Source organism: Elephantulus edwardii, unplaced genomic scaffold (assembly GCF_000299155.1).
Source record: "Elephantulus edwardii isolate Elephantulus edwardi_28Jun2011 unplaced genomic scaffold, EleEdw1.0 scaffold00050, whole genome shotgun sequence".
In the NCBI taxonomy this organism is placed as follows: domain Eukaryota; kingdom Metazoa; phylum Chordata; class Mammalia; order Macroscelidea; family Macroscelididae; genus Elephantulus; species Elephantulus edwardii.
In genome coordinates this window covers 8,081,610-8,107,348 of record NW_006399800.1, presented here as the reverse complement: position 1 = coordinate 8,107,348, position 25,739 = coordinate 8,081,610, and the positions used below count along the sequence as shown (strand labels likewise).

The following is a 25,739-nucleotide window of genomic DNA, read 5'->3' as shown; positions in this document are numbered from 1 at the left end:
GACCTCGCCAAGATACTGAAGAACAATGATGTCAGTCTGGAGACTAAGGTGCACCCGATCCAGACCATGGTCTTTGCATTTACTTGCTATGCATCAGAGAGCTGGATAATGACTAGGGATGATAGAAGGAGAGTTGATAATTTTGAGCTTTGGTGCTGGAGAAGAGTATTGAATATACCATGGACTTATGGAGAACAAACAAGTTTGTCCTGAAGAGGATGAAACCAGGCTGCTCCTTGGAGGCAAGGATTCTTGAAGCTCCATCTGACATACTTTGGACATGTTGCAAGGTGGGATCAGTCCTTGGAGAGGGACAGCACAAGAAAGGATGACCATCGATGAGATAGATTAATTCAGTCACTAGAGTAATAGGGATAGACGTGTTGGAGACAGTAAGTTTGGCAAGGGATAGAGCAGGGTTTAGGGCTGTTGTACATAGGTCACAATGAGTCGCAGGTCAATCAATGGCACATAACAACAACAACAACAACATATATATTTTACTCATTATTGCACATTTTATTCCCTCTTCCTCCAGTAGACACCACACTGTACTTCTTTTTCCAGACTGTTGTCTAATTATATACAATTCTTCCCCTCATCTGTTTTAATGCAGTACTTATTATCCATCCACTCTTTTCGCTTTCTGTCCCCAACTCACACTGCCCCCCACATGTTTGTCCTCTTTTATAAGAGCAGTGTTATGCATTATTTGTCCTTTTGTGACTGAGATAGTTCACTCAACCTAATGTCCTCCAGGCTCCCTCATGTTGTATAATGTTTTTTGAGTTCATTGTTTTTTTAATGCTGCATTATATTCCACAGTGTGAATGTACCATAGATTTCCTATTTGTTTTTTGATGGGCACTTGGGTTGCATCCATCTCTTTGCTATTGTGAATAATACAGCAATAGAACATGGGTATGAGAGCTCTCATGGCCTAATGGGAAGCATCTGTGCTGCAATCCCTAAGGCACAAGGTTCAAATCCACCAATAACTATGTGGAAAAAGATTGAGCACTCTCCTCCTATGCAATTAACTGCCTCTGAAAAACCACCTGAGGGTCAGCTATGGGTCTGTTCCAACAACAACAACAAACATGGATATGCATACATCTGTTTGAATAATGGCTCTGGTTTCTTTTTTAAAAAATTATACGTCATTTATTTATTTATGTGAACTTTTTATTGTGGTTTGATGGAAGTTTACAGTGATAATTCATTTTCTATTCAACAATTTATACACATTTTGTATCATGACATTTGTTGCATTTCCTTCAATGTAATAGCACTCTTCCTCCTTCTTTCCTTAGATACTCTCTTTCCATTAGACCTTTCCGGCCTTCTAAACTTTGGTTTTGTGGTTCTGCTTTCTTTAGGGTATATTCCCAGTAGTGGAATTGCTGGGTCATATGATATTTCCATTTCTGACTTTTTTTTATTAAATTTTATTAATTTTAATGAACATTACAGAGATTTGGGGTTTCCATTCATTCATTATTGCACTATTTTCTCTATCCCCCCCCCAGTTCGTTCCTCTCTTTTTTTCCCCCTTGAAAGTCTGTTTTAATTGTCCCATTGCCACAGTGCCTGTCAAAGCCAGTTCTGATTAATCTCCTTTGTCAGTGTATCCTTTGCCATTCCCTATCACTCCTCCCTGAGAGAGACTTTACCCTGATTCATAAGGAAAAGGGGATGGCGTATTCTCTTAGCTACTTCCTGCTGAAAAGGGATGCTGTGGGTTTCAGGGTGAAGATCTTCTCTCACTACTCTAAAGGGCCCCTTTGGCAGTAGGAAACACATAGACTATTATGGAGATTGATTTTGGAATTTAGATGCACTGTTATCAATTGTGCTTAGCCGTACATGTTCATATCCTTGAAGATGTATCATGGAAGTGTTGCAGCCTAGAAGACAGAAATTTAACTAACAAGTTAAAAGTACATGAGTAAAAAATAAAAATGCAATAATATTCTGAGTAGAGGTTCTACTAGTGGCACAAATCAAGTTACAGAGGAAAGGTTGTTGTTGTTGTTATGTGCCATCGAGTCGTTTGGGACTCATAGCGACCCTATGAACAACCGCCCTAAACCCTGCTCTATCCTGTGCCAATTGCACTGCCCCTGACACACTCATCCCAATTACCCCAGTCACTGAATCAATCCACCTCACTGAGGGTCTTCCCCTTCTGCGCTGTCCCTCTACCCTACCAAGCATGATGTCCCTCTCCAAGGACCTGTCTCTCCTTACAACATGTCCAAAGTATGTCAGATGAAGCCCCAGAATCCTTGCATCCAAGGAGTAGCCTGATTTAACCCTCTCCAGGATGAATGTATTTGTTTTCTTGGCAGTCCATGGAGCATTCAATACTCTTTTCCAGCACCACAGCTCAAAGGCGTCAATTCTCCTTCTATCCTCCCTAGTTATTGTCCAACTCTCTGATGCATAATAAGTGATTGCAAAGACCACGGCCTGTTTCAGGCTGACCTTAGTCTCCAGAGAGACACCTTTGCTCTTAAGTACTTTAGAGAGGTCCCTAACCTCAGACTTTCCCATCGCAATGCGTTTTTTTTATTTCTTGGCTACTGGTGCCAAGAGGCCTATTGACTAGCACTTTGTCTATTACAGTATAAAGGTTAGGAATCACAAGATGTAGAGGCTCAACTATGTCATTTACTGTTCTTAACTCCTGGTGCATATTCCATCATCTACCACTGGGTTGTTTTACAGCTCGGAAGTCCGCATGCAAGACAGAGGTGAAGTAAGGAACTGCTTATGAGGTTTTCTGTCAATTCCAACAACTAAGAAATAGGGAGAAGAGTTGAAACCTCAGAAGGCTTTTAGGACCAAATAGTAGGCTCTTGTGTCCAGGAGAAAGCGAATATACTCACCAGTAATGTTAATGCTCACTCACAGCTCTTCTGACATGCCTTCCATTGTGGCTGTGCCATTTTACACTCCTACCAACAGTGAATAAACTTGGCAATGACATATGTAATAGGGAACTTATATATAAAATTTATAGATGACTCTAACACTTCAGAAAGAAAAAAGGTCAACAATCAACAACCGATTACAAATGGGCACAGAATTTGATCAGATGCTTCTCCAAAGAAGACATTCAGATGGCAAACAAATGCATGAAGAAATGTTTAAAATCCCTAGCTATTAGAGAGATGTAAATCAAAACAACTATGAGATATTATCATAGACTTGTCAACAAGTTCATCTTTGGGAATAGGTGTCAGAGTCCATCATTCCAAGGATTTTTTTTTAACATGACAATTTACATGCTATTGTCAAGAAGTTTAAATAACTTGCTGTGCATCTGGCCTGGTGAGTAGAGTTGCACAGCCAACCCAAAGCCAGGCAGTTCAAATCCACCAGTTGCTGTGAAGGAGAATGATGTACAATTTTCTCCCATCTGATTCATAGCTCTTGAAAACTCACTGAAGGGTCATCTATGAGTTGATTTCTACTTGATTGCAATTATATATATGTGAAGTACTGTCCACCGTTTTAGTGAGTAGCCTTTTGAGCGTTTGCCAGCACATGTTGTCAGGGACTTATCCAGAGCTGAAGAGCAATGATGTCAGTCTAGAGACTAAGGTGCACCTGATCTAGGCTATGGTCTTCGCAATTACTTGCTATGCATGAGAACAGGACAGTGACTAAGGATGATGGAAGAAGAATCTATGCCTTTGAGTTGTGGTGCTGGAGAAGCGTACTGAATATACTATGGACTGCTAAGGAAACAAACAAATATGTCCTGGAGAGGGTGAAACCAAGCTGCTCCTTAGAGGCAAGAATTTTGAAGCTTTGTCTCACATAATTTGGGTGTGTTACCAGGAGGAACCATTCTTTGGGGAGAAACATCATACTTGGGAAAGTGGAGGGACAGCACAGGAGAGGAAGACCCTGAATGAGATGGAGTGACTCACTGATGGGTACTGAGAGTAGGTGTGTTGGAGACAATAAAATTGGCTTATGGTGGGGCACAGTTCAGAGCTGTTGTACATAGGGTCACTATGAGTCACAAGCAACTCAATGGCACATAACAGCAACAACAACATGCATTTAAACATTTTATTGTATAGCTAAGGATCTTTGGTCATTCAGTGGTTAAAGTGCTCTGATGTCAATGAAAAAAAAGTTGGTGGCTTGAACCTTCAACCTCTTTGAAGGGGAAAAATGAAGCACGCTGCTTCTGAAAAAAGTTCACAGCTGGGGAAATTGTACAAGACACTTCTGCTCTGTCCTGTAGGGTTGCTGTAAGCTGGAATTGGTGGGTTTGAGTTGTATTATCATGTAGTATATTCTGAAAAGGTAATTGGAATAAGCCAGCTAATTTCCACCATCACAACTGCTTTTCCTAATTATTGCTTAATTGTTTTGATTTAGATACGCATCTGGGCCCGGAAAGATGCCATCACAAATGGAAATGCCGATTTTGCCTTGAACATCACGGGTCCCATCTTCTCTTTTCTGGAAGATTTATTTAATATTAGTTATCCTCTGCCAAAAACAGGTGAGGCATAATGTAACTGGTGTCTTGTTATGGGATCCTTGGGTTGAGTTCAGAGAACAAGCTGCTGCTTGTGTCTAGTCTCCTATCTTATTACTCATACATTCAAATTAGGGCCCGTCTCTTCATTCCTTGAGCTCTAGAGGCTTAGTGGTACTGCCAACCCTAAGGCATGCTGTTCGAATCCATCAGCTGCTTCTTAAGAGAAAGATTGACAGTTTTCTCCTGGGCAGTTCACAACATCTGAAAGGAAAGTCAATTCTGGGTCGGAACCAAATAGACTTCTTTCTTTCTACATTGCCACATGCCCAGTGGGCATTAAGTGAGCTCTTGGGCTTTATATTTCTATGAATTAGTTGCAGCGTCACTTCCTGCAGCCACTGCGCTCTCTCTCTTCCTTCTGCTCTTTCCTCTCAAAATACAAATGTTCTGGTTCACCTTAACAGACCTGTGTGAGTTACTCTGGTTCCCATTAAAAAAAAATATCCAGTAGCTATGAGTTATTGAATTAGGCCTTGATGGTGCCATCTGTGATTTTTCATTGTATAAAATGGAATCATTTGTGAATATAATATAATTCTTGAGGAAATGCATTAAGTATTTGTCTCATAGGTCTACAGAATATATTAGTAAAATTGCATTAAGGCACTGCTTTGAAAGTTGTCCAGGTTTGTTTGTGTTTTGTGTTTTCTTTTCTCATGCAAATGTATTTTGTTTCTTTAACAAATTTGCTGAAGACTTTGGGAAACTCTATCTTGACAGAAAATGAATGAAGGGGGCAGGAATAAGAATTTGGGATCTCAGATTCCATGTGAAAGAGGCAACCCTGCAATTCTAATGCCCTGGTTAAGGAGGAATGCGGACAGGCTAGAGCCCACTCAGGGGTCCTAGAGGGGAGTGCTGTCATTTTAGGGAGCTGGAAGCAGCAGGAGCCCAGCCTTGCAGGCAAAGCTCCTGGAACTTGTGAGGCCGGAGCATTTAAAAATTACACTTTTCTGGGGGGAAAAAAGAGTTTATTTTGTGTTTATTGAAAGAGAAATTCAGGATTCTCCTCAATACCTGACTCCCTTGAAACACACTCTCTATTGCCTCTTTACTTCCTCTGTTCCTCACTATCCTCTAGTCCACCTTGGTTTATGTCACCAGCGTCCCTGCCATAACACCTCTCACTTAAGCTTCTCCATAGTGAGCCAGAATAATTTTTCCAGAGGAGAAAATTATTATTTTAGTTTAAGACTTTTCTATGGCTTTCGATTACCATAAGGGTAAAGTTGAAGTTCATGTTTCAGGATTTTTGGTGCTTTCTCAGTGTGTGGAGTGTTTTCTGGCACTATCCCTGTTGTCTCTAACACCTTCATCTTTTTCTCTCTTCCTTTGACCCTAACATACAAAATTTGAATGTTGAGGAATGCCTTCTACCCTTCTTCTTCCCTGGTTAACTCCTGTATTTCTCAACTCCCAGCCCCTCATCTTTTGTGACTTCTTCTCTCACTCTTCCTTACAATCCCATAAACCCCACCACTGGAACCCTTGACACACTATGTTCTGACTTGGGATCAGAATTTAATTAACCTTTTCTTTATACACCCGTGCACTTGTGTCATAATGGTAAACAATAATGTGGTTTTGGTGGGAGAAAGAAATATGTAAAAATAATTCCGTAATTCTACTTAAATTATGACTAGATTATTCACTGTTAGAGGTCAGTCTTATATTTAACATCTCACCGAATATTACACTATGTTGTTGTTATGTACTGTTGCGTCACCTGTGACCTATAGCGATCCTATGTACAGCAGTTCTGAACCCTGCCCTGTCCTAAGCTAGGCTCACTGATTGACACACCAACCCCCATTGCCCCAGTACTTTATCAATCAATCTCTTCCAGGGTCTTCCTCTCCTGCACTGTCCCTCCATCCTTCCAAGCATGATTTTTTTTTTCTTCAAGGACTGGTCTCTCTTGGCAATGTGCCCAAAGTATGTGAGATAGAGTTTCAAAATCCTAGCCTCCAAGGAGATATTTGGTTTCACCCTCTCCAAGACAGACTTATTCGTTTTCTTGATAGTCCATGGTATGTTCAAGACTCTTGTCCAACACCACAATTTGAAGGTATGTTTTTTTCTTCTGTCATCCTTAGTCATTATCCAGCTCTCTGATGCATAGCAAGTAATTGCAAAGACCACGACCTGGATTAGGCGCACCTTAGTCTCTTGACTGACATCATTGCTTTTCAGTACTCTGGACAGGCCTCTGGCAGCAGATTTTCCCCAATACAATTTTGATTTCCTGACTTCTGGGGCTGAGAGTGTTGATTGTGGTCCTGAGCAAGCTCTAATTGTTAACAACCTCAATCACTTCTCCATCTGTCATCGTGCTGCCAATTGGTCCAGCGGTGAGAATCTTTGTTTTCTTGATGTTGAGCTTCAATCCATATTGAAAACTACAGTCCATGATCTTCTGCAGTAAGCGCTTCAGGTCATATTCAGTTTTAGCAAGCAATGTTATGTCATCTATATAACATAGGTTGTTGATGAGTGTTCCTCCAATTCTGATGCCACACTCTTCCTCATAAAGCTCTGCTTCCCAAATGATCTGTTCTGCATATAGGTTGAAAAGGTATGGAGACAGGATGCATTCCTGATGTACTCCTTTCCTGATTTTGAACCATGCAGTGTTTCCCTACTCTGTTATGAGGACTGCTTCCTGGTCCAAATATAGATTTTGCATAAGCACAATCAACTGTTTAGTGATTCCCGTTTTCCACAAGGTTAGCCATAATTTTTTGTGATCCACAAGGTCAAATGCCTTTGCATAGTCAATGAAACACAGATAGACTTTCTTCTGGTACTCTTTGCTTTCTGCCAAGCCCTATCTGACATTGGAAATAATGTCTCTTAGTGTCACGGCCTCTTCTGAACTTAGCTTGTATTTCTGGTAGTTTTCTGTCAAAGTTTCAGTAGTTTCTGGATCATCTTCAGCAAGATTTTTCTAGTATGTGATATTAATGATATTCAATAATTTCTACACTCTGTTGGGTCACCTGTTTTTGGAATGGGAATAATTATGGATCTCTTCCAGTCAGTTGACCAAGTAGCTGTCCTTCAGATTTTTTGGCACAACTTAGTGAGCACATCCTGTGAAGCATCTGTTTGTTGAAGTACGTCATTTGGTGTTCCATCACTTCTTTGGGTTTTATTTTTTGCCAAGTCTTTCAGGGGAGCCTGAACTTCCTCTTCATCACCATTGCCTCTTGACTATATTGTTTCTTGAAATTCTTCTATGTCGGCCAATTCTATTTGGTACAATGACCCTGTATAATCCTTCACTCTTCCTGGATCACTTAATATTCTGCCCATAGCACCCTTAAGCATTGCAACTTGCAGCTTGAATTTGTTGTTTAGTTCCTTCAGCTTAAGGAAACACATAGCTGGTATTAAATGGAACCCTGGTGGCCTAGTGTGTTAAGGAGATGCACTGCCAATCCAAAGGCAGGCATTCCAAATCCACCAGCAGTCCTGAGAAGAAAGACGAACACTCTCTTCTCATGTGAGTTGGTGCCTCTGAAAATCTGCTAGCAGGTGAGTTATGAGTCAGTTCCAACTCAAAAGCACATGACAACAACAACAACAGATGCTCAATAAAAAAATATGTTTTGAATTGTAGTTAAAATAAGTGGTTTTTCTGTTCCTAGATTTTAAGGACAGAGATAAACTAATACTTCTTAATTACTTTAACTTTTGTTTGAATTGCTGGATAAAGAGAAAAGAACAAAGTAAAATGGAAAAGAAAACCCAAACTACAACCCAACCCTTATAATGAGCATTCCTCAAAAAACTCATACTTTCACTGAGTGAATAGTTTATTTGTTCTGTATTGATATTTTAGTTTATCTTCCTAGAATTTAGTTTAAACCTTAGAACCTAAGATAATATAAATTATGTCCATGAATCTCATGGGGTAACAATTTTTCTAATGTTGTTATTTTAATTCAAACTGTTGAAAAAGTAGATTAAGTATGAAAATATTGTAGAGACTGAGAGAGTTAATTATTTGAGTCATTAGTAAAATTTTAAAAGAAAAAATTCTTATGATGTTTTTATGAATAAACACAGACCTTAGGTTTGCAAATATAGCTTCTCTTGTAAATTATGATCATGTTTTTAGCTTAAGACAGTAGTAGACTAACTTGTAGTATTTATCTTAACACATATTGCCTTTTTGTGGCAAGTCATGATATTATATAAGACACAAATAAGAAAGCAGTGACATAATGACCACAGTCATTGAGAATTTCTTGAGCACATGGCGGGTACCTGCTACATTGCTATGGAAACTCTGGTGGTATAGTGCATAGCATCACACTGGATTGCTTTGTCTCACTTTGGTTATGTTATTTGGTGGGATCAGTCCTTGGAGAAGGACATCATACTTGGAAAGGTGGAGGGTCAGTCAAATAGAGAAAGACCCTCAGTGATATGGATTGACCCAGTTACTGCAGCAATGAGCACAGTGGACATTGTGAGGATGACCCTGGATAAAGCTGGGTTTCAATCTGATGTATGTAAGAACTCTATGAATTGGAGTGGACCCCTGATGACGTGTAATATCATCAACAACAACAACAACAGGGACTGTGTGAATGCAAAAGAAGTAAGTGGCTGGGCCTGTTCATGTAACTGAGTTAAGGAAGTAATTTCTTACTGTTAGGTGCTCTCAGGTCAGCTCTGACTCATGTACAACAAAATGAAACACCCCCTGGGCCTGCATATGCTCATAGTTGCTGCTATGTCTGAGCCCATTGTGTATGTATCAAAGCATTTTGCTGAAGGTCTTTCTCTTTTTCCGGATTGTTTTCATAGATGTTTGTATTATTATTTTAAAATGTTGTTGATTGCTGTAAAGTTGAGCACGACTCATAGTGACTCTGTGAACAAAAGACCTGAAGCCTTTCTATAACTATCCTCATTTCTCAAAGTTCATAGAGTTTCCAGAGGCATGTTGTTTAGGAGTAGATAATAATCATTAAAATTAAATAGGCCAGAGTCATGTGTAAACCAATACTGATAGTTTGTCAAGAAACAATTTTGTTTAGGCCAATTTTATTAAAAAAATAAAAATACATAAATAAAATAATCCTCAGTATTAGTGAGAAATGGTTCCTTCAAATTGATGAGGTTTGATGGCACAGTGGTTAAAGGTAAGAGCTGCTAACCGGAAGGTTCAGTAGTATGAGCCCACCAACTGTTCCATGGGAAAAAGATGTAGCATTTTTCTTCTACACAGACTTACAGCTTTAAAAACCATGTCGGGCAGTCTGCTCCACCCTATTCGGTCACTATGAATCCAAATCGACTCAACAGCTTGAGTTTGCTTTTGTTTTTTACGGTGGCATTTACAAACTGAGTAGAGGGATTTCTGGAATAGTAAAGAGAATGAACAGAGAAAGATTCAGTGATTTCAGAGAGCAGAAGGGAGCGGTTTGAGCAGAGAAGAGCTGTCTTGTGTGAGGGGAGGGAAGTTAGATAAATGGGAAATCTAGGCCAAGTGCAGTAACTATATGCAAGATTATAGGGTGTAAATAGAAGAGTCTTAATAATGAACTGGATACACTTTACTAAAGTCAACTTATTTAACATCTCTCCTTATCCAAACCAAACCTACTGATGCTGAGTCAATTCCAATTCCTGGTAATCCTCTACCAGGTTGCCAAGGCTGTGAATGTTAAACCATTTTTTTCTGCTGTGGAGGAACCAGTGGGTTTCGACATCTAACTATTCGGTTATCAGACTAACACTTAAGTACAATACCAGAAATCCTTAAAATAACAGACTATAGAGCACTTATTGTGGTTATATGCCATCAAGTCGCCTGCGACTCATAGCGACCCTATGTACAATAGCTATAAATCCTGCCCAATCCTGAGCCATTGTCTCTGACACACCTATTCCCATTGCCTCAGTTTCTGTGTCAATCAGTCTCATCTCTCCTGTGCAGTCCCTCCACCCTTCTGAGCATGATGTCCTTCTCAGAGGACTGGTCCGTCCAGGCTATGTGCTCAAAGTATGTCAGACAGAGCTTCAAAATCCTAGCCTCCAAAGAGCAGAACACTTATTAGACAAAAGTAATATGAATATATAAAATTATTCTATGTTAGAAAAAGAAAAGAAACATTTGTTATTTTTAAGTTATAAAAGTAATAAATGATCACACAGCAAGAAATTCAAAAAAATAAAAAGAGAGGGAGAGAAAGCAAGGGCGAGGGGTGGGGAAATTTTTTTCTAATCATACCAAGAGAGAGTTTCTGCTAACATTTTAGTGTGTATTTTTCCCCAGTATCTAACTTCAGCCTGATTTCTGGCTCTGTTATTGTTTCTTTATTTTAATAAAGAGGACATCACAGAGTTGGCATTGTTTTCCAATGTTAAGTTTTTAAATTATTATAGTAGTTTATTTACAAAATTCCAGTACATTGTTTTCCAGAACAGATTCTTACAATTTCCTTCACCCGTCCACCCATCAAATTGTACAACCCCATGATTAATTCCCCCTCCTCCTGCACATCCTCATCCGTCTACTTCCACCCCCTTCTTGTATCCTTATCCTCCTTCTACAATAATGGTTTTTTTAAAGTATCAATGTATAGTGGTGTGATCTAGATTGCTAAATATGCTTTTTTATATTGTTATTTTAAGGACATTAGATGTCTATGTACCAATATGCTAAGATAACTTATTTAATACTATATGCTAAACTTGGTGTCACTCTTGTGCATTAGTTTAAAAACACTAAACAAAATTCTTGTAAGGATGTATTATGTAATATCTCTATGTGTTAGTATAAATTCCAAAAGAAGAGTATCTTAGTCAAAAGGGTTGAATATTTGTAATATTTCAAAATATTTTATACTCTCACCAGTATGTTCTGTGCCAGTTTTCCCCTAGCTACACCAATATTAATTATTAATCTTCTATAAATCTGAAACTTATGACACTTTTGAGTTGGATTTGTTCCCACCTGAATGCTCTCTTTCTAAATTGTTCACACTTTGCTCTTTGATTTGTTAGAATTCCTTCAATATTTAAAAACCTGCTAGTTGTTTATAATTTATATTGTAAATATTTTTCTAAACTGTGATCTTTCAAATTTTTTATTGTGTCTCTTTGGTCAAGCAAGCTATTTCATTTTTATGTGACAAAACTATTTTCTATCTTTAGTATTAATCTCTTAATAAAGCTTTATCTCCCCTCGTATTGTAACTATTTACTTACATTTTATTTCAGTAATTTTATTATTTCATTTTATAATATTTACAAATGTTGTTGTTGTTGATTGCCTTCAAGTCGAGCATGACTCATAGCGACCTTGTGAACAAACGGCCTGAAGCCTTTCTATAACTATCATTGTTTCTCCAGGTTCATAGAGTTTCCAGAGGCATGTGGTTTAGGAAGTGGATGCCACTCCTTAAATTTTCTTGGAAGAGATATTTTTTCACTTTGCCCTCTGTTTAAATTAATTTAGATATAATTGCCTTGCCCGTTTTTGACAATCGTGCAATGGAGAATTGGGGATTACTGATGTTTGATGAGACATCATTATTGCTGCAACCAAGTGATCAACTGACCGAAAAGAAAACCCAGATCTACTACACTGTCTCCCATGAGATTGGACATCAGGCATGTGGTAAAATATTCTTTTTTATTTTACATAAAGACATTCTTCAGCCAGTCTACTAAAATCCCCACATCTAAAGCCAAGGAAAAAAACTTGTATTTCAAAAGTTTACATACTTTTGTATGTATTAAAATCTACGGGTGACTCTGAAGGAGAGAGATGGGCAGTCTCTGCCTTAAGGGTAAACTATGTGCTGGTTCTGACTTGATGGATATGAGAGATGTATTTAGATTTGGGAAACATGACAGTAATTGCAAACAATATCATCAGATTTTGGATAGATATGAGCTATTTGTTTTGGATCATAAAAATGTGGCCAGTAGTCAAAGATTTGTTATTTACATGCAAAATCAATCTTTGCTTCACAGAATCAGCTTCATAAACAGTAAGCACAGTACAGCTATGATTATTTATTTTTCATTCTGTCTTATAATAATCAAACCCAAAAACCTACTGCCATTGAATCAATTCTACCTAATGGAGACCCTGTATTGGATATTTGAAATAGTTAATCTTCACAGGAGATTGCCCATCTTTCTTCAGAGGAACAGCTGGTGGATTTGAACCTAACATTTTGGCTAGCAACCTGCTAAGTTATGTACTATGCCAACAGGGATTGTTGTCTTAAAATAAGTACTACTCAAAATAGTTACTGAATGATACATCATTTCATTGGTACATTATTATTAATTAATATTTTGGGTTTTTTTCTGGAGAGGGATTAAAAGGATGAGCATAATGTATTGGCAAGTGTCAGTGACATGACTAGTAATTAATTCTTAAACTGTCCTCAATCAGCACAAACAAGGATTTGTGATTCACCTCACTGTTGTTATTGTGTTGTTACAAGCCATCAAGTTGCCTGTGACTCATAGTTGTTGCTGTGTTGATTGCCTTCAAGTCGAGCACAACTCATAGTGACCCTATGATCAATGTGGCATCGGGATTAGAGGAAGACTCATCAACAGTCTGTAATGCAGATGACACAACCTTGCTTGTTGAAACTGAGGAGGACCTCAGTCGCTTGCTGCAGAAAGTCAAGGACTGCAGCCTTAAGTATGGATTGAAGTTCAATATCAGGAAGATAAAGATTCTAATCATTGGGTTAATTGGCAGCATCATTATAGATGGTGAAGAGATTGAGGTTGTTAACAGCTTCAGTTTGCTTGGCTTCACAATCAACATCTTTGTACCAGCAGCCAGAAAATTAAAAGATGAATTGCATTGGGAATGTCTGCTGTTAGGAATTTCTCCAGAGTACTGAAGGACAGTGATGCCAATCTGGAGACTAAGGTGTGTCCAATCCAGGCCATAGTCTTTGCAATTACTTGCTAGGTGTCAGAAAACTGGACAGTGACTACGGATAATAGAAAGAGAATTGATGCCTTTGAACTGTGGTGCTAGAGAAGAGTGTTGGAAATACTATGGACTGCTAGAAAAAAAAAGGTTCGTCTTCAGAGAGGGTGAAACCGATCTGCTCCTTGGAGGCAAGGATTCTGAAGCTTTGTCTGACGTACTTTGGGCATGTTGCAAGAAAGGACCAGTCCTTGGAAAGGGACATTATGCTTGGGAGGGTGAAGGGACAGCGCAAGAGAGGGAGCCCTTCGATGAGATGGATTGATTCAGTCTCTGGGTTGTTAGGGTAAATGGTCAGAGACAATATAGGTTGACACAGATAGAGCAGAGTTTAGGGCTGTTTTACACAGGGTCGCTATGAATCACAAGTGACTCCATAGCACATATCAACAACAACAAGGTCAAATCTCGTTATTTGTTTTAATTTTTTATTTTATTTAATTTTTTTACAAAATTTGGATACATTGTTTTTCACAAAAGATCCTTCCCATTTCCTTCACCCCACTCACCCATCTAACTGCGCAAGCCTAAAATTAACACTCCCTCCATCCTCTCCCCTCTATTCCCATCCACCCCTTGGATCCTCATATGCGTTCTACAATGATTTTATACAGTGTTTGTCCTTGTGAGACTGAGCTCACTCAGCTTAATGCTCTTCAGTCCCTTCCAAGTTAGATAGTATTGTACAAAATGATTGCTCCATAGTATTCCATTGTATGAATGTACCACAACTTCTCAATCCATTTGTTTGTGGTTGGACATCTGGGCTGTTTCAGTGTTCTTGTGATGGGGAGCAATGCTGCTTTGAACACTGGTGTACAAGTTTTCATTTGAGCCTCAGTTCTCATTTTCTTGGGGTATATTCTAAGCAATGGAATAGCTGGGCCATATGGAATTTCTATAATCAGCTTTTTGAGGAAATGCCAAATTGCCTTCCAGAGTGGTTGTACCATTGTACAATCCCACCAACAATGTAAAAGAATTTGTATATCACCACATCTTCTCCAACATTTATTACTTACTGTCCTATTAAACCTTGCCACTGTTACTGGAGTAAGATGGTATCTCATTGTGGTTTTAATTTGCATCTCACTTATTGCCAGTGATTTGGAGCATTTCTTCATGTGTCTGTTGGCCATTTGAATATCTTCCTCTGTAAAAATTATTTCCATGTCTTTTGCCCAAATGATAATTGGCTTATCAGTCTTTTTCTTGCGGAGGAGTATTCTATAAACTTTCATTATGAGACTCTTGTCTGAGATGGTATTGCCAAATGTTTTTTCCCAGTTAGCAGGTTTTTTTCACTCTGTTGGAAAAAGTTTTTTATGAAGATAGGTATTTTATCTTTAGAAGATACCATCCTTTTATCAATTTTATCCTCTTTAGATTGTACATTTCTTTCTGTATTTGGCAATCTCTTTATACCGTAGACTAGGCCTTCTAAGTTTGATCCCAGTTTGTCTCTTATGTATGAACTTTATGGTTTGGGGCTTACTCCCAAGTCTCTTATCCACCTTGAGGTGATTTTTGTGTATTGTCTGAGATGTGAATTCTGTTTCAGCTTTCTGCAGGTAGCAGTTCAGTTTTGCCAGCACCATTTGTTGAAGAGGTTGTCATTTTCCCATTTGATAGGTTTTATTTCTTGGAACAGCACATCAGCAGAGAACTGCCAGAAGTCCAGGCTGGGTTTAGAAGGGGTTGTGGTACTAGGGATATTGTAGCTGATGTTAGATGGAACATAGCTGAAAACAGGAAATACCAGAAGAATGTCTATCTGTGTTTCATTGGTGTTTGACTGTGTGGATCATAATAACTGTGGCTGACTCTGAGAAGAATGGGAATCCCAGAACCCTTGATAGTTCTAATGAGAAACTTATACTTGGACCAAGATGCACTCGTCAGAACAGAGCAAGGAAATGCTGCAAAAATTGGGAAGGGTGTACGCCAGGGATGTGTCCTATCTCCATACCTTTTCAACCTATATGCAGAACAGATTATCCAACAGGCTGGGCTCTATGAGGAGAAGTGTGGCATCAGGATTGGTGGAAGATCTATTAACAATCTGTGTTATGCAGATGACACAACCGTGCTTTCTGAAACTGAGGAGGACCTCATGCACTTGCTGTAGAGGGTCAAGGACTGCAGCCTTCAGTGTGTTTTGAGGCTCAATGTCAAGAAGACAAAGATTCTCACCACTGGACCAATTGGCAGCATCAGGATGGATGGTGAAGAGATTGAGACTGTTAACAACGTTAGTCTTCTTGGCTCCACAGTCAACACTCTTGGCACCAGCAGCCAGGAAATGAAAAAAATGTATTGCGATGGGAAAGTCTGCTCTTAGGGACCTCTCTAAAGTACTGAAGAGCAACGGTGTCTCTCTGGAGACTAAGGTGAGCCTGATACAGGCCATGGTCTTTGCAATCACTTGTTATGCATCAGAGAATTGGACAATGACTAAGGAGGATAGAAAGAGAATTGATGCCTTTGAGTTGTGGTGCTGGAGAAGAGTATTGAATGGACTGCCAAGAAAACAAACAGATTCATCCTGAAGAGGGTTAGACCAGGATGCTCCTTGGAGGCAAGGATTCTGAGGCTTCGTCTGACATACTTTGGACATGTTGTAAGGAGGGAGAGGTCCTTGGAGAGGGACATCATGCTTGGGAGGGTGGAGGGACAGTGACTGGGGTAATCGAGATGGGTGTGTCAGAGGCAGTGCATTTGGCACAGGATAGAGCAGGGTTTAGGGCTGTTGTACATAGGGTTGCTATGAGTCGCAAGTGACTCGATGGCACATAACAACAACTACAACAACAGTATCAGTTGATCATTGATAGCTGGGTCTATATCTATCTGGGTTCACAATTCTGTTCCAGTAATCTATCTGCCTGTCATTGTACCAGCAGCATACGTTTTTTTGTTGCTACCACTGTGTAGTAGGTTTTGAGGTCAGGGAATACTGTACCTCCTACTTCATTTTTGTTTCTCAGAAGTGTTTTTCTTATTTGGGTTCCCTTCCCTCTCCAAATAAACTTGATGATTTCCCTTTCAACTTCCTTGGAAAATGAATTTTGTATCTGGATTGGGATTCAGTTGAACATGGAGATTGATTTTGGTAGGATTGTCATTTTCACAATATTGAGTCTTCCTATCCATGAGCAGTGCATGTTTTTCCATTTCTTTAGGTCTTTTATTGTTTATTGCAGAACTGTTACGTAGTTTTCTTTGTATAGGTCTTTTGTATCTCTATTTAGGTTCATTCCTAAGTATCTCAATTTGTGGTTGGCTATTGTAAATGGTATTGCTTTCTTTTGCTTCCTTCTCTGAGTTCTCTTTGTTATTGTAGAGGAATCTCTCTGATTTTTGGATATTGATCTTATATCCTGCCACTCTACTAAATTAGCCTACTAGCTCTAACAGTTTTTTTGGTTTAGTCTTTGGGGTTTTCTATGTACACTATCATATCATCCACATATAGCTATATTTTAACAATATTTTTGCAGATCTGGATGCCTTTTTATTTCCTTCTTTTGATTTATTGCTCTAGCAAGCATTTCTAGTACAATATTGAATATAAGTGATGACAGTGGACATCCTTGTCTGGTCCCTGTTCGTAAGGAAAATGCTTTTAGTCTTTTTTCCATTGAGACTGATATTGGCTCTTGGCTTTACATATATACTTTTCACTATGTTGAGGAAATTCCCTTCTACTCCAATTTTGCTGAGTACCTTAATCAGGAAGGGGTCTTGGATTTTTCTACATCACTTGCTAAGATCATATGGATCTTATTATTTATTTTGATTTAGTATGGTGAGTTACATTGATTGTTTTTCTTACATTGAACTATCCTTGCTTGCCTGTTATGAATCCCACTTGGTAGTGGTGAATTATCTTTTTTATGTGTTTTGGGATTCTATTGGCTAGGGTTTTGTTAAGGAATTTTTCATCAATATTCATGAGAGATATTGGTCTATAGTTTTCTTTCTTGGTAATATCTTTGCATGGTTTTGGTATTAGGGTTATCCTGGCATCATAGAATGACTCTGGGAGTACTCTTTCTATTTCAATATTTTGAAATAGTTTAAGTAGAATTGGTGATACATCCTCTCTGAATGTTTGGTAGAATTCAGCTGTGAAGCAATCTGGTCCAGGAATTTTCTTATGGGGTAGTCTTTTTATGACCTTTTCAATTTCTTCTTTTGTGATGGGTCTATTCAACTGTTCTATGAACCACTTAGAACAAAATCTTGGTGTAGCTGATATAAAGGATGTTGTGGTTGTTAAGTGCCATTGAGTGCAGGCAACTCATAGTGACCTATGAAGGAAGGTGCTAAAATTAGTAAATGTTAAATCAGCATTCAGGACTTGTAGCTTTTTGGGTAAGGAGTTGTGCTGTCAATCCAAAGGTAGGCACTTCAAATCTACCAGCTTCAGTTCAAGAGAAAGATGAACAGTCTCTTTCTGTGTGATTTATAGGCCCCAAAACCTGAGAGAAGGTCAGTTATGAGTTGGTTCTGACTTGATTGCAATGAGAACTGTTGAGTCTTTGGGAAAAATGAATAGTTTAAGAAAGGCTATTCTACCTAGCTTTATTTTTTTAACACTATAGGGTAAAAAGAAAAGAATGCTTTCCATCGTTGGATGTAAGAATAATACATGACTGATATCTCTTCTTGTTAAAGTAATAATAATGTGACTGGTAGAATATTTTTCAAGTTTTATTATTAATAAATAAATTTTAAGTCTGTCATTTGACTTTGTACTTTTTTTAACATGTAACTATGATAAACATTGCTTCAATTATATTTTGAAAATTCCCTTTTCTCTCATCTCCAAAAGTGGTTTGGAAACTTGGTTACCATGAATTGGTGGAACAATATCTGGCTCAATGAGGGTTTCGCATCTTACTTTGAGTTTGGAGTAATTAACTACATCAATCCTAGACTCCCAAAAGTAAGTATTTTTTTGTGAAATTTATTTGACATTTTCTTCCTGATTATAAAAGTAATGTGTACTTACAGTTGAAGATGTATTAAAATACAATGAATATTAAAGACTATAATACCAGAGATAATCAGTATCATTTTTAGCTTTTTTTTTATCTCAAGCCTACTTGTTGTAGGCTTGTATTTACCTACTGTAAATATTAATAAAAATGACAACAGAATAGAAATTTGCGATGCCTTTTCTGCTTCATATTATATTATGAACAATTCTGCAAACATTAAATCCTTTTTAAAAGCAGTGGCAACAATCTGCACTGCAATCCCTAAGGCACACAGTTCGAGGTCACCAGCTGCTCCATGGAAGACGGATGGACAATCTCCTCCTGTGTGATTATATAAACAGCCCTGAAAACACACACCAGAGGGTCAACTGTAGGTCAGTTCTGACTCTACAGTAAATAACAACAATATTTTATTAAGGATGCTCTTGTAACATAGTCTGTAGTGAGTTACACTGTTAACCCAAAGCTTGCGCATCTCTGTTGATTCAAGTCCACCAGCTGCTCTAGAGGGAAAGGATGGGAATTCTTTTGCTATTAAGATTTACAGCCTCACAAGCGCAATGAAGGATTAATATGAGTTGAAACCAACTCAAGAACAGTGAATGATAGGATACTATTCACTTGCATACAAGGAAGTCTTGTCACTACTAGTATTATTTAAATACACACACTAATTAAGAAAGCTGGAGACAGGAAAATTGAGAATTTCTACCAATTTATTAATTGGTGACTGCAATGAAAAAGTTGGAACCAAATGAAAAAGGAACGACAGTTGGAAAATATGGCGTTGGTGCTGGAAATTAGGCTTTAAATTGCATGATAGAATTTTGTACAATGAATGATTTATTCATTGCAAATGCTTTCTTATGCTAGACTTATGTGAGCAGATTACTGTGGAGTCATTGGGTGGAGTCTTTTGGTGCCCAGTAGAGTTTCCCTTGGCTTTTTATGTGATTAGTTAAGAAAACACATTTGGCTCTCTCTCATTGGTCTTAGGTAAAAAACAGAAACAAAACATAGGGATGCTGGGAAGAATTAAATAAATTTTAGCAATTGCACTGATTGTTACACAGTTTTCAGTTTAACATTCTTGGTTGAAGTTCTAGTTTGTATGTAGATTAGCCATTGTCCCAATGACTCAAGTATACATTTCTTACGTTAGCATATCTTAAAGTAAAAAAAAAAAAAAGAAAAGAAAAGAAAAAAATAAAGCATAAAAAACCAAAAGAAAGCAAAACAAAAACCCCACAAAACAATGCTACATATGGACTTCACCTGATAGGTTAAGAGACAGAGAAGAAGTTCAGTATCAGTAGTCAAAACCAGGGTAGGGGCTTACTGTGGAATGGATCATTAACTATATACAAATTCAAACAGAAGTTGAAGAAAATGAAAAATTACCCACAGGAACCAAATATGATCTTAAGTGGATCCTAAACGAATATTAAGATCATGTTAGGAACAGATTTGAAGCACTGAACATTAATGACCAAAGACTAGTTGAATTGTGGAATAACATCAAGGACATTCTCCATGAAGAAAGCAAAAGGTCAAGAAAAAGATAAAAGAAGAAAATACAAAAACAGATGTCAGAAACAGACTCTGAAATATGCAATAGAATAAAACCAGGGGAAGAAATGCCAAAGTAATGGATATAAATAGAAAATTTCAAAGGGAAGCTCCAGAAGACAAAGGAAATTATAGTGAAATGGGCAAAGAGCTGAGTTAGAAAACAACAAGGGAAGAACATACTTCATATTTCTCAAGCTGAAAGGATGGAAAAACAAATTCAATTCTAGAGTTGCAACACTAAAGGTAGGCAAAATCTTGAACTATGTAGGAAACATTTTCAAAAGAAAATGGAAGAAATACAGTCTCTGTACCAAAAAGAATTAATTGACACAGAACCATTTCAGGAAATATCATATGATCCAAGAACCATTAATACTAGAATAAAGATGTCCACGCTACACTGAAGGTATTGGCAAAAAGGTTCCAGCAATTGGTGAAATACCAACTGAGACAATTCAGGAAACAGAGGAAACCCTGAACATGTTCCCCAGTCTCTGCCAGCAAATCTGGGAGACCTAGCCAATTGACTGGAAGAGATAGTTATTTGTTCCTATTCCCATAAAAGGTGATCTAAGAGGATGTGGAAATCATTGAACAATACCAAGTAAAAGCTTACTGAGGATTATTTAAAAATGTCTGGAACAACACATCAATAGGAAACTTTCAGAAATCTGAACTAGATTCAGAAGATGCATGGGTGATGTCAGGTAGATCTTGACTGGAAGCAAATCATACCAGAAGGATGCTGATTTGTGCTTTATTGACTATAAAAAGGAATTTCACTATGTAGATCATAACAAACTATAACTAACATTGAAAAGAATGGGAATCCTAGAACGCTTGACTGTGCTCATGTGAAATCTATACCTAGACCAGGAGTCTGTTGTCTGAATAGACAAGGAAGCAGTATACATAGTTTAAAATTAGGAAAACTGAGTCAGAGCTGTGTCCTTTCTCCATGCTTATTAAAACTTTATGCCAAATAAATCATCATACAGATCTGTCAGAGCTTGCTCTGCAATTTTACTACCATTGTAAGTTGTTGTTGTTGTGTGTTGTCAAGTCGGAACTGACCCATAGCTGGCTCATCAATGATTTTCGGAGGTGGTAAATCACACAGGAGGATCTGTCTCCTGTGGAGCCGCTGGTGGATTTGAACCTTGTACCCTTGGGATTGCAGTGCTGCTTACTAGACTACTAGAGTTTGGGGCGGGGGGCGGTAAGTATCTAGTCATGTATATATTGATTAGATAAAATGAGTCTTCATTTTTATAATTTACTTTCTTATGTGATATCTCAAACAATAAGGCCTATTTCTATAAAAATCTATTTCCTTAGGACTATAACACTATTGTAGTTTATTTATATAGAATGTTACAATTGGATTGTTTCTCTTGTTGCTGCCACCAAGTCAGAACTTATCCGTAGTTGATCCTCCAGAGGGTTTTCAGGGACAGAAAATGGAAGGAGATTGCCTCTCTTTTTCCTAAAGAACAGCTGAAGAATTCAAACTACATGTCTTTGGGTTGGCAGTACGACTCCTTACCACCAGGCTACCAGAGCTCCCTAACTAATTATCTCTAGTTAATGCAAATGGTTTGCATTCAACTTCTAATTTAAAGATCTGAATCTATGCAATCTTTAAGCTTATTTTAAAAACTACTGGAACAGTACATTGACAGAGAATTTCCAGAAATTAAAATTGGATTCAGAAGAGGCCATGGAAGACAAGATATCATTGGTGATGAGGTGGCTCTTGGCTGAAAGCAGCACATACCAAAATGATGTTTGCTTATGTTTCATTGATTATGCAAAGACTTTTGACTGTGTGGATCATATAAATTATGGCCAACATTGAGAAAAAATGAGAGCTCTAGGACACTTCATGAGCTGATGCAAAAGCTGGACAAGAAACAGAATAAGAGAATACTATGTGGTTCAAAATGAAGAAAGGTGTGCATCAGGATTGTACCCTTTCACCATTCAGTCTGTATGCAAATAATTGAAGAATTTGGACTATAGTTGACATCAGAATTAGAGAAAGACTCCTCAATTATCTACACTATGCGGATGACACAATCTTGTTTGCAGAAAGTGGGGAAAACTTAAAACACTTACTGCAGAAGATCTAATACTAGAACCTTCATTATGAATTATACCTCAGTATCAAGAAAACAGAAATCCCACAACTGGACCAATAGGCAACATCTTGATAGATGGATAAAATATTGAAATTGTCAATAATTTAATTTTACATATATTAGCAAGCAACATACCCAGTGACAGCAGTCAAGAAATCAAAAGAAGTATTGTATTGGGCAAATCTGCTGCTAAGAACATCTTAAGAAGTGTTAAAGAGCAAGGATTTAAGTTTTTTTTTTATTTCCTCTCCCATTTTATTTTATTAATTTTAATGAACATTTACAGAGATTTTGGATTTCTATTCGTTCATTGTTGCACTATTTTCTCTACCCCACCCCCCACAGTTTATTCCTCTCTCATTTTCCCCCTTGAAAGTCTGTTTTAATTGTCCCATTGCCACAGTGCTTGTCAAAACCAGTTCTGATTAATCTCCTTTCTCAATGTGTCCTTTGCCCTTCCCTCTCACTCCTCCCTGAGTGAGACTTCACCCTGAGTCATAAGGAAAACGGGATGGCGTATTCTCTTAGCTACTTCCTGCTGTAGGTTTCAGGGTGAAGATCTCTCACTACTCTAAAGGGCCCCTTTGGCAATAGGAAACATGTAGACTATTGTGGAGATTGATTTTGGAATTTAGATGCACCGTTATCAGTTGTGCTTAGCTGTACATGTTCATATCCTTGAAGATGCATCATAGAACTGTTGTAGCCTAGAAGACACAAATTTAACTAACAAGTTGAAAGTACGTGAGTCAAAAATTAAAAGCAATAATATTCCAAGTAGAGGTTCTAATAGTGGCACAAATAAAGTTACAGAGGGAAGGTAGTTCTTTGAGGTGGATTGATTCAGTGACTGGGGTAATCAGGCTGGGTGTGTCAGAGGCAGTGCAATTGGCACAGGATAGAGCAGGGTTTAGGGCTGTTGTACATAGGGTTGCTATGAGTCACAAACGACTCGACGGCACATATCACCAACAACAACAATGATGAACTATGGATAATGAACTGGATAATGCTTAATTTTGTTGTACAGAGGGTGGCTGCAAGTTGGAACCCACTCAATCACACCTAACAACAACCACCACCTATATAACACTTTTGGACAATAAGGACAAATGCTAAAAAATAGGAATGTTAAACTAATAAAATTCTAATAAGGATAGGATTAAACTTTTGTGATTCTTCTAAATCCTGGCAACTCAGTATGAGATCCTTGAACTAGCAAAATCAGCATATCTGATAGTTTATTAGAAAGTTAGGCCACAATCCAGGCCAACTAAATTAGCATATGATTTTTACAAAATCCTCTGGTGATCCTTATTGACGTTAAAGGTGGAGATGCATTGCTTTCAGTGATAGATATTCTTCTTTCTGCAAAATGATAGCCTAATTGATGAGCCCTGGTGGCATAGGGGTAAGCAGTTGCACTGCCCACCCAAAGGCAAGCTATTCTAATCGCAAACTGCTCTGAGGGAGAAAGACATTCTCCTCCTTTGTGATTTATTGCATCCTAAAACCTACTGGAAATTAGCCATGAGTTGGTTCTGACTTGACAGCACATAACAATAATTGATGATATTAATGAAATTTAATAGATTACACTATTTTGAGAGGTTTGATTGGGACACTGGAAGATCGGAATAGAGTAGAATAGGACCATTTCTCTGACACAGTCTAGAGGTTAGAGTAAATTTAGGGGCCTAAGAGATAGTCCCTAGGAAATTGGATTCACAAATCTCTCCAGGGTGTGAGCAGGTTGTCCCATCTCCACTGTCCTTTGTCTTGACTTCTTTGTCACTAACATGTCTTTCTTTCCCTATAAACTAGTTTTCCTTTAGGAAAGTGACATGCATCTAGAGTTTTTTAGAGAAGTCTGCACTTCTGTTGATTGTTTTTAGTTAAGTAGATTTCTACTCATAGCAATACCATGTGACAAAGTAGAGGTTTCTATATTGTATTCTTAATGGGAACGCATCACCGGATCTTTCCACCCAGAGCCCGTGAGTGGGTTCAAATTGCCAGCCTATCAATTAGCAGCCAAACACTTAACCATTTTGCCACCAAACCAACACACTTGCACTTTTCATTACATCCACTCTTCATTTCCTTTTTATTTTAATAAAATTTTTATTTTATATTTATTTACTTACAAAGTTTATACACATTGCTTTTTACGCTGGATCTTTCCCATTTCCTTTACCCACTCCCTCTCCCCATCAAATTGTGCCACCCTGTGATTACCCCCCTGCCCATCCTCACCCTCCTCCCTCCACCCACCAAATTATGCGGCTCTGTGATTACCCCTCTGCCCTTCCTCCCCCTTCAGCTCCTACCCTCCCCCCCTTGGATCCTCACACGTGTTTCAGTAGTTTTATGTTTCTACAATAATGGTCTTATGCAGTGTTTGTCTTTATGGTACTGAGTTACTTCACTCAGCATAATGCTCTCCAGTCTCTCCCAAGTTAGGTAGTAATTTACAAAATCATTGCTCCTGCGTGCTGCTTAGTATTCCATCATGTAAATATACCATAATTTCTCAGTCCATTCACCTGTAGCTGGACATATGGGCTTTTTCCAAGTTCTTGTGATGGTAAGTAATGCTACAATGAACATTGGTGTACAAATCGCAGTTTGTGCTTCAGTTCTCATTTTCTCAAGGTATATTCCAAGCAATGGAATAGCTGCATCATATGGACTTTCTATGTTCAGCTTTTTGAGAAAATGTCAAACTGCCTTCCAGAGTACCATTTTACAATCCCACCAACAATGTATAAGAGTTCCTATCTCACCATATCCTCTCCAACATTTATTACTTGCTCTCCTGTTAAACTTTGCCTTTGGTTTCAAAGACCAGATTATTACACAAAAATCACTGTTCCACAAAATATAAAATGACCACATCAGATTATGAAATAGAGAATGAATTTATTACAGAGCCAGCATGTTGCATCATTATACATTTGCTAAATTACATAATAATTTACATAAAATTACATAATCAGTACATAATTGCCAAGCCACTGAAAATCATGATAAAGTCAAGGTCACGCACAACCTATTATTTACAGCCGATGTTGTTGTTGTTAGGTGCCAGCGAGTTGAGTGTGACTCATAACTAATTTGAACTCCATTCTATTCTGTGCCATCCTCACAAACTCTGACACACTCAAGCCTATTGCTGCAGTCACTCTGCCAATCCATCTGGTTGAGGGTCTTCTTCTCTTTTGCTGTCCCTTCACCTTTCCATGTACGATATCCCTCTCCAACGAATAACCCCTCCTAGCAACATACCCAAAGTATGTGAGTCAAAGCTTCTTCATCTTTGCTTTAAAGGATCACTCTGGCACCCTGTCCAAGAAGTATTTATTTGTTCTTTTGGCCATCCATGGGATCTTCAGTATTCTTCTCCAAGTTCAAAGGCATCAATTCTTCTGCTATCCTTAGTCATTGTCTAGCTCTCAGCAGCATAG

General features: G+C 38.2%; 1 protein-coding gene across 1 annotated transcript in view; it reads left to right on the top strand.

The window, feature by feature from the left end:
• The window catches only part of LOC102864573 (aminopeptidase Q-like), a 154,714-nt gene that overhangs the window by 44,483 nt on the left and 84,492 nt on the right, over positions 1-25,739 (top strand). Inside the window, exons 4-6 of the mRNA XM_006886668.1 lie at positions 4,402-4,528; positions 12,045-12,199; positions 18,391-18,504. Coding sequence (XP_006886730.1) covers positions 4,402-4,528; positions 12,045-12,199; positions 18,391-18,504 — 396 coding nt within the window. The remainder of the gene's footprint in view (positions 1-4,401; positions 4,529-12,044; positions 12,200-18,390; positions 18,505-25,739) is intronic.